We start from the raw sequence: 13,329 nt of genomic DNA, 5'->3' as shown, positions 1-13,329 counted from the left end.
AGGATTTGTTGGGAACGCAAATGTGAAATCTGAAATGTTGTTAAAAATATTTTTTTGCAGTGTGGAATTTGCCCTCACATTGAATGCATCTGCTAAATACATATGTTAAATTATTTATTTCTCTAAAAATTTCAGATATAGATCATGCTACTGACATAAAAGATTAATTTATTTAAAGCCGTCTTATTTATTTTTTTTTTTACCAAGCGTGCTGAGAAACGTGGATCTCACTGCAGGTGGACTAAATCGAGCTTTGCATGAATCAGTTTTTGAATCAGATTATTAAATATAGATATAATCAGATTTAAAACCTGAGTTACTTTTACAGGCAGAGAGGGAAAAAAAACTACAGCTATTTAAAAGTTTTGTATATTCTTTCTTCATTTACTTCCATCTGACATTCATGCGGTGTTTATTCCTTTCAATTTATTCTGACGGCACCAATTAAAAGTGGAACTGCTTCACAGTGCATAGATTCAAACCATCGAGCCAATCGTGTTTTTAGAAACAAAGGTTTTACATTTTCACTTATAATTCTTCAAAATTAAAATACACATGTACAGATGAGCAGGAGAGAGATTATTTCATCCATTCTCAGTCAGGTGATTATACACAGTCTGAAGCACAGCTTCTCAAAAATAAAACACGGAGCGGGAAAACTTCCTACAAACTCAACCGTGTGTTTCAGAAAATGCTACTCATAATACAGAGTAGTGTTAAAGTCAGATTGTTTAGGATACATAAAGAAAATAATTAATCGACGATATTTTACAAATGTTTATTGCATATATAATACTGCATAAAAGTTTGAAACCAAACGATTTCATCACATTTTCTTTCCAAAGAGTCAGACTTTCTTGTTATCTTTTGAAATGCTGTTGATTGTCAGTTAATTCTCTATAACTTTGGCCACATTTTGCTAATTGGCTAATGTTTAAGAAATGATAAGAAAAGCGTAGAACGAAACAATTATCAGCTGCTGATTGACAGAATCCAAAGTTTTTCAACGAGGAAAAAGTTCAAACTCTGAAAGAGGTCCATCACCCTTCAGTTTACCATCCACTGTATGATGGAGTTTTAGCAAATATCTCCTATAAAATCAGATTTTTGTTGCTGAAATTCTATTTTATAATTTAGATTTTGTTATTTTTTTGGATATATCTTACAGGTTTCGTAGAGACTGCTTAAAAAGTTTACAAGAAAGTCTTGCCTACTGCAAGAAAAATATAAATCGGTCATGTGTAACTCATGACTTTTGCACATTATTGTCAGTTCATAGCAACAATTAGTTTCCTCATTTTTAACTTCAGGCATGTTCACTTGCTCTCTCTTACTCCTGCTATTAAATCTTTGGTAAGAAAACCTTGAGAGGCTCATTTTCGTGCACTTTATCCAGGAAGCCGAGGTTGAAGTAAGGGTACAGCGTCTCAGTGAAGGTCTCCCTGAAGGTGTAGAGGTGGGTCATGCTCTCTGCGTTGTAAAAAGACACCAGGCCCCGCTTGTAGTCCAGGTACACCCCAATCCGGGCCAGCGGCTCCTCCAGGGACAGGACGGTCGGCGGGGATGTGCCGGCCATGTATCTAACACCATAAGAGAGGGTGAGAGTCCAGAAGCCGTTGGCTGGGAGGGCCTTGATGACTCCTTTTCTGGGAACCGACTCCCTGGCGACCCCCACCGTCCACACCGTGCTGCTGTAGACTTCGATCTCCCAGTAGTGTCGGCCATGAGTGAAGCCCTGACTTGCGAGCAGCGACAGGGCGGCGTTGAACCTGTTGGGGTTGTCCTCCACGGTGTGGTTGAAGGTCTGGTAGCGGACGCAGGTGAGGGAGGAGCTCAGGCTGAGCCACGGGTTGGCGGTACTGGAGTTAAACGTAATGGCTGCTGGAACTAAGCAGAGGGACGTTTTTTTGATATGACACAGCGCCTTGCAAAGGTATTTGTATCCGCCAACTTTTCTCACATTGTGTCACGTTGCGACGTCAAACTTTATTTTAAAGAAATTTACATATTAGTGCATAATTTAGAAATAAAAGAAAAAAAAGATACATTTGAAAACTCTGATTTTTCTAGTTGGAAAACTCAGAAACTGGGCCAGATTTTAAGGGCTTGCAGGAGTCTACAGCCACTTTTTTGTTTTTGTCAGACCAAAGACTTTTTTTTGTTTGTTTTTTAAATGAATGGTTGTTTTGCATTGCACTTTAGATAAAATTCATAGGCCTATATCAAATTAATTGTATTAATATTTTGGGATTTTAATGAATATAAGCCACGCTCAAGTATTTGAAAATTAAGATATCGTAATTTTTGGGGAGCATGTAAAACCAATCATGCATCAATTTATGTATAGGACTATCTTTTAGTGTATTGTAATTTGTATTCGAAGAAGAATCTTTCTGAACTGACTAGGGCACCAAAACTAGCTCCTGCCCAGGGCCCACATTCTTGTAAATCCGGCTCTGCTAAAAAAAAACAAAAATCTAAATACAACAAAAGGCTGCACTTTCAAGATTATTATTTGCAAAAGAAATGTGGATTTTATGAATTATTTTCCTTCCACTTCACAAGTATGTGTTACTCTGAGCTAATTCTTTATATAATGTCCCAATAAAACATGTCTTTGCTGTTGCAACACATAAAGAAAACCTTAAGCAGGTGTGACACTGTAAGTTCAGCTTCTCAAGATGAATATCTGTGCAGGTGAGTAGTTTAGGAGCCCATGTGTTGCATGCATTACCTGGATAAAGGCTTCCCCTCATAGACTTCCAAACTCTGTACTGCAGAGGCCCCGCAAAGCGGCCCTCACACAGACTTGGTGGTGTAAAAGTCGGTTTCTCAAACTTGAGAGAAGGCCTGCCAACAACATCAAGCAATGAAAGGAGGGAATAAAGTCACATCTTTCCAAGGAAAACACATCCTAAAGTTTCTCACACTCACCTCTGGGGAAGGGCTTTGATGCTCTAACACAAGGAGCAGCAAGAAGCACAGGAAGACACACACACAGAGAGCGAGAGAGACCGGTAATTAGTTTTTTTTTATTTTAAAGTAGAGAAATCTTTCTTTCCACATTACATCAACGTCTGAGCTCATGCAGTCCCACCCTGCGGGATCTTTGTGGCCTGGGGAAAGTCCCGCAGCTGAAGCCAGAGATAGAGTGGCAACGTGCCTGAGCTAAAGTCCCTTATTCTCCAGATGAGAGGGTGAGATTACTGGCCTGCGTCCTGTCTGAACTCTCTGAGCCCTAGAGTCTTTTGTTTTTAAGTGGTTGCTGATATTCATCTGATATGGTCAAGCGTGTGTAAGGCCTCTAACAAACATGAAACGCAAACTCTGCTCAATCAAATCTGGAATGTCTGAGGCGTTTAAAATGATTCGCAGAAGTGTATGTTTTGGCAAAAATGAGACCTTTGTCCACCTCATATAAAAACAGATTTAGAAAAAAAAAAAAAAAAACTTTATTGAAACCAAGAGCTCAGCATTTTTTTCCACGCTAAGCGGCCCCGCGGCTGACTCATCATGCTGGTAATAACTTCCAGATGAGTTGTTCTCCACTGTGCATGAATTTCATACGGCTGAACTCACCCGGAGCAAGATGAACGGGTCCTGTTCTTTGAGTTTGTCCTCTATCTCGTGGACGGCCCTCTGCAGGCGGGAGATCTCCACGCACAGCAGGGCCTTGTGCTCGTCCAGGCGGATCAGCTCCCTGCGCTCCTCCGTCTTCAGCTTCACCTGGAGGAGTTTTTCCTCCTGGTACAGGAACTGGTGCAGGTCGCTGAACTGGGCCTCGATGCGCTGCTTCAGATCGGCCGTGTGGTCCTGGGAACGGACGATGGCAGACTTTAGCAAGGGACTCAACTGAGAAAGGCTTTATGCAAATTATATGTGCGTCAGAAATATTGTATAAGCATAAAATAAGCCTCTGGCACTTTGAAATATTTTGTTTCTCACAGGGAAAATGTTTTTTTTTAACCGTTGGCAACCATTAGCTGCTAACTATGCTAACGTTAGCATCTGCCGTGCAGGCTACTGGTGCAAAACTAACAGCCAGTTTCAAAGTTTTCTAACAAAACTGGACTACATTTTGTCATCTTTAGTTCAAATGTAAAACACTTAGACTCAGTAAATGTGCTTTGAGTCTCAGTTTCAGATTTGAGACTTTTATTTGTGAAAAGACAAAAAAGTGAGCAATTTTAGGAGCTAACTCATAACACTTGCAAAGGCAGTGTGAGATGACTTAAGAAAGCTTTATTCTGTGTTTATAGCCTTCATTATTTGAATACCTTAAAGCAATTTTGGATTGGATGCAGAGCCTCAAAATTTATGATCCTCTGAGTATTGAAAGACTTAGAAATGAGGGAACATCGGTGATTGGAAATAAGATTTTGTTTTCGTTTGTGTTTGATCCCACCTTGAGCTTTTTAACTTCATCTTCAGCCTCCCTGTCACACTGCAGCGCCGTGTTGAGCTCCACTTTTAAGGAATCCATGGAGCTGTTGAGAAATCCCTGCAGGAGAAACGCAGCAAAACAACTGTGACTCACTGCAAACACAATGGCACAACTTTCACTGGCTTTTGTGGGGTGGAGGGGGGCATCAGAGAAATCAACAAACTGACAAGAAAAGAAAATACATGTTTCACTTGATCTACTGCACTGGTACCTAGAAAGTATCTGCCACCAGATTTATTGCATGCAAACCTGGACCCCACTATTCCAGATAAACTTGAATAATAGCAACCTGAAGACGCGATCATAGAGGAACTCACCCTGTATTTCTGCTCAGCCTCCTGGACACACATCATGGTGTGGTTCCTGTGCTCCTGGGACACGCCGCACACCAAACACACCAGCTCCTGGTCCTCCTCGCAGTACAGCTTCAGCTCCTCCCTGTGCCTGCTGCAGTGTGGGACAGGAGCAGGAGCCCTCTCCGCACACCCCGCATCTGCCAGGCATCCCGTGCTCCCGCTCTCCTCCAAACCGTGACAGTAGCTCTCCACAATGTTGGCAACGATGCGGTTGGGTCGGTAGCTCTTCCCGGGGTACACCTTCCTGCACTGAGGGCAGGAGCCCGTGCCCCCCTGGCCGGGACCCCGCGGCCCCGTCCAGTAGCCCTCGATGCAGCCCTGGCAGAAAGTGTGATCGCAAGGCAGGGAAACTGGCTGCTTGAAAAGATCCAAGCATATGGAGCAGGTCAGATCTCTGCTGATTCTGTTTGCTGAGCTTTTGGCAACTTGGCCAGCTATGGGAGAAGGTCGCAGCTTTTCCATTGCTGCTTTCACAGAAAAATCTCCTTCTTTGGGGTTCCAACTCTTTTTCTCAGACTTTGTCCCTTTGTTAAGTCTCTCCAAGTTTTGCAGATAAACTGACTGGACTTTCTTCACTTCTTTCTGGCTGTTGCTCATTCCTTTGCCTTTGTTCTCACTACAGCTGGACCCTGGACGTTCCTCTCCTGCAGACTGCGACCACTCTCTCTGGCCTCCAGTCTTCCTGTTGACTACTGGGAAAATGAAGTGGGAGGCGCAGAAGCAGGCTCAGTCTCAGGAACAGATAGCAAAGGGGATCTCATTCGCCCCCCTCTTCCCCTCTCAGACGTCACATAGTCAGGAAACTGAGGCGGGCCAGAGATATTCTTTTCTTGGCCTGTTTGATCCCTGAAGTCTGTGCAGAAATTCCCGTTTCTCTGAACTCTGTAACCCACAAAAAAGTAAATCCACTCACTGTGCGACATGCGTGTCTGTGTGTGCATTTGTATTAGTCCCACTAACAGAGCAGAAATAGCTCTGTGTGATGTTGGATGTCAGGTTTCCTGAATCTTTTTATTACAGCCCTCTCCACCCTCAACCAAGACTAAACAATATCATTAAAACAGTCAAACAATGACATGGGGGGACTGCAGGAAGTGAAGTTCACAGGGGAAAAAAAGAGACATCCTGCATGAAATCATAGTTTCCTGTGTGGATGTTATTGTACATAGAAATGACAAAACACTTCATAGTTATACAAGTCAATTTTGCAGAACTTTAACGTATGTAGAGTTTTGCGAAAATATTTATTCCCCTGGAAACTTGTAGCATTTTATCATGATATAACTGAAAATGTCTGTGTGTTTTGTTGGGGGTTTTTTTTCAGGGTTTTATGAGGTAAATGAATTGTGAAGTGAAAGGAACACAATGCATGGTTTGTTTCATAAATATAAATCTAAGAAAAGTCCAACTCTGTTTCTCTGATAAATCTAAATAAATAAAAACCAGACCAGCCAGACAGCTCTGCAAAGTATCGACTCAGGGTGATAAGTACAAATGCACACCGCACTTTTTAGATTTTTTTTTTTTTTTTCTGTAAAAAGTCTTGGAAAACAATTTCTTCTATTTTACTAGCATGCCACTTGCTGGTTTATCCCAATAAACTTTAGAGAAGTTTGTGGATATAATGCTACATAATGTCAACTTCCTGTATTAATATTTTTGCACGACATTGCGTGAGGTTTACACAATCTGAGGCTTCGATCGCGTTGGTTCAGTTAAATAAAGTTTGTTCTGAAACAAGCTAAAAAAAAAACCCGGCAGAATTACCAGAATTGCAAGATGTTACATCAGGCTCTGTAAATTAATTCAGTCGGTCAGTGTTTGTTTATTGTAAACATATTTCTGGGAAGTAAACTCAGAATCAGATTTTGTCAGCTAACTTGAGACTACACCAATAAGGCTTTGTTTTGCTGAATACTTGTTAAGCTGATTAGGCAGATTTTTGATTAATCCTGCAAAACATCATCTGTATGTTTTCTGGTGTGCTGTTTATAATAATAATAATAAATGTTAATTTATAAGCTTTAAATTTTGATCTTTTGATTGATCAAATAGCAATGTTCCAAAGCACATCTCTGCCAATAATGATCAATTATCTGTGATTTGTGGACATCTAAAACAACTTGTCCCTCTCTCTCAGATTCAGCCATATCTGGACTGCGCTCTGTTCATGGTGGAGACGTTATCAACAGAAATATTGTTCCTGAAACAACCACAGGGAACCATAAAACTGTAAGCCATCTCTTTTCAAAGGTGTGTGTTTTGGTTCAGGTTTCNCATGTAAAACCAATCATGCATCAATTTATGTATAGGACTATCTTTTAGTGTATTGTAATTTGTATTCGAAGAAGAATCTTTCTGAACTGACTAGGGCACCAAAACTAGCTCCTGCCCAGGGCCCACATTCTTGTAAATCCGGCTCTGCTAAAAAAAAACAAAAATCTAAATACAACAAAAGGCTGCACTTTCAAGATTATTATTTGCAAAAGAAATGTGGATTTTATGAATTATTTTCCTTCCACTTCACAAGTATGTGTTACTCTGAGCTAATTCTTTATATAATGTCCCAATAAAACATGTCTTTGCTGTTGCAACACATAAAGAAAACCTTAAGCAGGTGTGACACTGTAAGTTCAGCTTCTCAAGATGAATATCTGTGCAGGTGAGTAGTTTAGGAGCCCATGTGTTGCATGCATTACCTGGATAAAGGCTTCCCCTCATAGACTTCCAAACTCTGTACTGCAGAGGCCCCGCAAAGCGGCCCTCACACAGACTTGGTGGTGTAAAAGTCGGTTTCTCAAACTTGAGAGAAGGCCTGCCAACAACATCAAGCAATGAAAGGAGGGAATAAAGTCACATCTTTCCAAGGAAAACACATCCAAAAGTTTCTCACACTCACCTCTGGGGAAGGGCTTTGATGCTCTAACACAAGGAGCAGCAAGAAGCACAGGAAGACACACACACAGAGAGCGAGAGAGACCGGTAATTAGTTTTTTTTTATTTTAAAGTAGAGAAATCTTTCTTTCCACATTACATCAACGTCTGAGCTCATGCAGTCCCACCCTGCGGGATCTTTGTGGCCTGGGGAAAGTCCCGCAGCTGAAGCCAGAGATAGAGTGGCAACGTGCCTGAGCTAAAGTCCCTTATTCTCCAGATGAGAGGGTGAGATTACTGGCCTGCGTCCTGTCTGAACTCTCTGAGCCCTAGAGTCTTTTGTTTTTAAGTGGTTGCTGATATTCATCTGATATGGTCAAGCGTGTGTAAGGCCTCTAACAAACATGAAACGCAAACTCTGCTCAATCAAATCTGGAATGTCTGAGGCGTTTAAAATGATTCGCAGAAGTGTATGTTTTGGCAAAAATGAGACCTTTGTCCACCTCATATAAAAACAGATTTAGAAAAAAAAAAAAAAAAACTTTATTGAAACCAAGAGCTCAGCATTTTTTTCCACGCTAAGCGGCCCCGCGGCTGACTCATCATGCTGGTAATAACTTCCAGATGAGTTGTTCTCCACTGTGCATGAATTTCATACGGCTGAACTCACCCGGAGCAAGATGAACGGGTCCTGTTCTTTGAGTTTGTCCTCTATCTCGTGGACGGCCCTCTGCAGGCGGGAGATCTCCACGCACAGCAGGGCCTTGTGCTCGTCCAGGCGGATCAGCTCCCTGCGCTCCTCCGTCTTCAGCTTCACCTGGAGGAGTTTTTCCTCCTGGTACAGGAACTGGTGCAGGTCGCTGAACTGGGCCTCGATGCGCTGCTTCAGATCGGCCGTGTGGTCCTGGGAACGGACGATGGCAGACTTTAGCAAGGGACTCAACTGAGAAAGGCTTTATGCAAATTATGTGTGCGTCAGAAATATTGTATAAGCATAAAATAAGCCTCTGGCACTTTGAAATATTTTGTTTCTCACAGGGAAAATGTTTTTTTTTAACCGTTGGCAACCATTAGCTGCTAACTATGCTAACGTTAGCATCTGCCGTGCAGGCTACTGGTGCAAAACTAACAGCCAGTTTCAAAGTTTTCTTACAAAACTGGACTACATTTGGTCATCTTTAGTTCAAATGGAAAACACTTAGACTCAGTAAATGTGCTTTGAGTCTCAGTTTCAGATTTGAGACTTTTATTTGTGAAAAGACAAAAAAGTGAGCAATTTTAGGAGCTAACTCATAACACTTGCAAAGGCAGTGTGAGATGACTTAAGAAAGCTTTATTCTGTGTTTATAGCCTTCATTATTTGAATACCTTAAAGCAATTTTGGATTGGATGCAGAGCCTCAAAATTTATGATCCTCTGAGTATTGAAAGACTTAGAAATGAGGGAACATCGGTGATTGGAAATAAGATTTTGTTTTCGTTTGTGTTTGATCCCACCTTGAGCTTTTTAACTTCATCTTCAGCCTCCCTGTCACACTGCAGCGCCGTGTTGAGCTCCACTTTTAAGGAATCCATGGAGCTGTTGAGAAATCCCTGCAGGAGAAACGCAGCAAAACAACTGTGACTCACTGCAAACACAATGGCACAACTTTCACTGGCTTTTGTGGGGTGGAGGGGGGCATCAGAGAAATCAACAAACTGCAAACCTGACAGGAAAAGAAAATACATGTTTCACTTGATCTACTGCACTGGTGCCTAGAAAGTATCTGCCACCAGATGTATTGCATGCAAACCTGGACCCCACTATTCCAGATAAACTTGAATAATAGCAACCTGAAGACGCGATCATAGAGGAACTCACCCTGTATTTCTGCTCAGCCTCCTGGACACACATCATGGTGTGGTTCCTGTGCTCCTGGGACACGCCGCACACCAAACACACCAGCTCCTGGTCCTCCTCGCAGTACAGCTTCAGCTCCTCCCTGTGCCTGCTGCAGTGTGGGACAGGAGCAGGAGCCCTCTCCGCACACCCCGCATCTGCCAGGCATCCCGTGCTCCCGCTCTCCTCCAAACCGTGACAGTAGCTCTCCACAATGTTGGCAACGATGCGGTTGGGTCGGTAGCTCTTCCCGGGGTACACCTTCCTGCACTGAGGGCAGGAGCCCGTGCCCCCCTGGCCGGGACCCCGCGGCCCCGTCCAGTAGCCCTCGATGCAGCCCTGGCAGAAAGTGTGATCGCAAGGCAGGGAAACTGGCTGCTTGAAAAGATCCAAGCATATGGAGCAGGTCAGATCTCTGCTGATTCTGTTTGCTGAGCTTTTGGCAACTTGGCCAGCTATGGGAGAAGGTCGCAGCTTTTCCATTGCTGCTTTCACAGAAAAATCTCCTTCTTTGGGGTTCCAACTCTTTTTCTCAGACTTTGTCCCTTTGTTAAGTCTCTCCAAGTTTTGCAGATAAACTGACTGGACTTTCTTCACTTCTTTCTGGCTGTTGCTCATTCCTTTGCCTTTGTTCTCACTACAGCTGGACCCTGGACGTTCCTCTCCTGCAGACTGCGACCACTCTCTCTGGCCTCCAGTCTTCCTGTTGACTACTGGGAAAATGAAGTGGGAGGCGCAGAAGCAGGCTCAGTCTCAGGAACAGATAGCAAAGGGGATCTCATTCGCCCCCCTCTTCCCCTCTCAGACGTCACATAGTCAGGAAACTGAGGCGGGCCAGAGATATTCTTTTCTTGGCCTGTTTGATCCCTGAAGTCTGTGCAGAAATTCCCGTTTCTCTGAACTCTATAACCCACAAAAAAGTAAATCCACTCACTGTGCGACATGCGTGTCTGTGTGTGCATTTGTATTAGTCCCACTAACAGAGCAGAAATAGCTCTGTGTGATGTTGGATGTCAGGTTTCCTGAATCTTTTTATTACAGCCCTCTCCACCCTCAACCAAGACTAAACAATATCATTAAAACAGTCAAACAATGACATGGGGGGACTGCAGGAAGTGAAGTTCACAGGGGAAAAAAAGAGACATCCTGCATGAAATCATAGTTTCCTGTGTGGATGTTATTGTACATAGAAATGACAAAACACTTCATAGTTATACAAGTCAATTTTGCAGAACTTTAACGTATGTAGAGTTTTGCGAAAATATTTATTCCCCTGGAAACTTGTAGCATTTTATCATGATATAACTGAAAATGTCTGTGTGTTTTGTTGGGGGTTTTTTTTCAGGGTTTTATGAGGTAAATGAATTGTGAAGTGAAAGGAACACAATGCATGGTTTGTTTCATAAATATAAATCTAAGAAAAGTCCAACTCTGTTTCTCTGATAAATCTAAATAAATAAAAACCAGACCAGCCAGACAGCTCTGCAAAGTATCGACTCAGGGTGATAAGTACAAATGCACACCGCACTTTTTAGATTTTTTTTTTTTTTTTCTGTAAAAAGTCTTGGAAAACAATTTCTTCTATTTTACTAGCATGCCACTTGCTGGTTTATCCCAATAAACTTTAGAGAAGTTTGTGGATATAATGCTACATAATGTCAACTTCCTGTATTAATATTTTTGCACGACATTGCGTGAGGTTTACACAATCTGAGGCTTCGATCGCGTTGGTTCAGTTAAATAAAGTTTGTTCTGAAACAAGCTAAAAAAAAAACCCGGCAGAATTACCAGAATTGCAAGATGTTACATCAGGCTCTGTAAATTAATTCAGTCGGTCAGTGTTTGTTTATTGTAAACATATTTCTGGGAAGTAAACTCAGAATCAGATTTTGTCAGCTAACTTGAGACTACACCAATAAGGCTTTGTTTTGCTGAATACTTGTTAAGCTGATTAGGCAGATTTTTGATTAATCCTGCAAAACATCATCTGTATGTTTTCTGGTGTGCTGTTTATAATAATAATAAATGTTAATTTATAAGCTTTAAATTTTGATCTTTTGATTGATCAAATAGCAATGTTCCAAAGCACATCTCTGCCAATAATGATCAATTATCTGTGATTTGTGGACATCTAAAACAACTTGTCCCTCTCTCTCAGATTCAGCCATATCTGGACTGAGTTCTGTTCATGGTGGAGACATTATCAACAGAAATATTGTTCCTGAAACAACCACAGGGAACCATAAAACTGTAAGCCATCTCTTTTCAAAGGTGTGTGTTTTGGTTCAGGTTTCACATTGTTTCACATCCTAGAAACTTTCAGAAAGTGCTTTGTGTTTATTATTTTTCCTCACGCACGTCTGTCCAAGAGGAAGTTCCTTTAAGTGTACACTTTGCAGGACAACCCCTTCGCTGGCTCACTACAGCCCCTATGAAAGGATGGCATGCTCAGTGGCGCCCTCTGGTGTTAAAACTGAGAACTACAATAGGATTTGTAATTTATTTAATAGTGATTTGAACTAAATATCTCTCATACTGCATGTTTAATTTGATAAAATAAATATCTTTATTCATAATCATCCTCCTTGATTCTTTAAATGTAGCATAAGTCATCATCTGAGATAGGTAACTGATTTCGAAACTGACTTTTCACAGATTTTGAGTCTGTTTACATAAGGGACATAAATGTAACTTAAAGTATCAACTCCTTTTTGAAGGAGATCAGAGAAAGTTAATTCTGTATTAGTTTAGATATTCCAATTGTAATCATTCTCACACAGGTAGAATATAAAACAATCATTTGTATCCAACAATTGTTGCACATTTTTAAACGAAGAGACGGAAAACTTTCAGGTTTAAGTGGCTCAGAAAAATCAGAGGTAGGATTTTTTTTTTTACACTGTCCTGAATTTTTGAGTTGCAACATAAAGAACAGCTGTTCTGTTACTTTGTTTTATAGTTTCTCTTATTTCTTTGCGTTGCACTGAGGCAGGAATACAATCAGAAAGTTTTAAGGGGGCATTCAGATAAAGAGGCAACTGATCTTGGGATGACCTTTTCTCTCCTAAACTCATTGGAATAAAGTATTTCATCCATTTACCACAGACGCAATCCAGATGCAACATTCGTTATGCACAATATCTACAAAGTTAAAACAAAATCCAGCGTAAATCATCTTGACGCTTCATGCTTTTAAAAACAGCCAAACATGCTCATTCTGTCTCTTTATTCCAACCTGATGCATAGATTGCAGAAGCTTTTCAGAAAATCAGGTCGCACATGCAGTGTGTGTTGCATTAGTTATGATGTGCAGTGACTGGAAAGAAGAGACAGGCAGTAAGATATAAAAGTTTTATCTGCTCCACCGCACGTGCGCTGTGGATTTGCAGGAAGGGGAACGAAATAACAGCACGTACTTTGATTAACCTGTGACCTTCAGTGCTGCCTAACGCTAATGATTAGCACAACATTTGTGAACGTAATGAAAATAGGGAGGGGATTAGAGCTGGGAAGTTAATTAAGGAATCAAAGTGCTCCTGTATTATAGTTTCTATCATCCTCCTGGGGAAAAAAAAATCCAAGAGTGGGCCAACAAAGGCAAGTGGAGAGGTCTGTCTTTTGGGTTGAATTATAAAATTCAATAAAGACAAAGCTAAAAAGATTTTATCAACCAGACAATGAGCAAAATAAAAAAAACAAAAAAAAACATTGTTGTCTTCAGTTTTCACTGGATAAGTGTTGCAATGCTGCACATCTATTTATGGCAGCAGTGAAAAT

At 41.3% G+C, this 13,329-nt stretch overlaps 1 protein-coding gene across 1 annotated transcript; it reads right to left on the bottom strand.

Moving 5' to 3' along the window:
• Window positions 1-363: 363 nt before the first annotated feature.
• trim69 (tripartite motif containing 69) lies at window positions 364-10,742 on the bottom strand. Its single transcript, XM_007567563.2, has 11 exons — window positions 9,535-10,742; window positions 9,171-9,266; window positions 8,345-8,578; window positions 7,700-7,722; window positions 7,328-7,615; window positions 4,762-5,527; window positions 4,406-4,501; window positions 3,580-3,813; window positions 2,935-2,957; window positions 2,735-2,850; window positions 364-1,887 (listed from the first exon to the last, which is right to left on the bottom strand). Exons 1-11 carry the CDS (start codon window positions 10,168-10,170, stop codon window positions 1,343-1,345), a joined length of 3,057 nt encoding a protein of 1,018 aa, XP_007567625.2. The 5' UTR covers window positions 10,171-10,742; the 3' UTR covers window positions 364-1,342.
• Window positions 10,743-13,329: the final 2,587 nt, after the last annotated feature.

Source organism: Poecilia formosa, unplaced genomic scaffold (assembly GCF_000485575.1).
Source record: "Poecilia formosa unplaced genomic scaffold, Poecilia_formosa-5.1.2 Scaffold6, whole genome shotgun sequence".
Lineage (NCBI taxonomy): Eukaryota > Metazoa > Chordata > Actinopteri > Cyprinodontiformes > Poeciliidae > Poecilia > Poecilia formosa.
The sequence above is the reverse complement of the archived record's forward strand: the minus strand, read 5'-3'. Positions and strand labels throughout refer to the sequence as shown.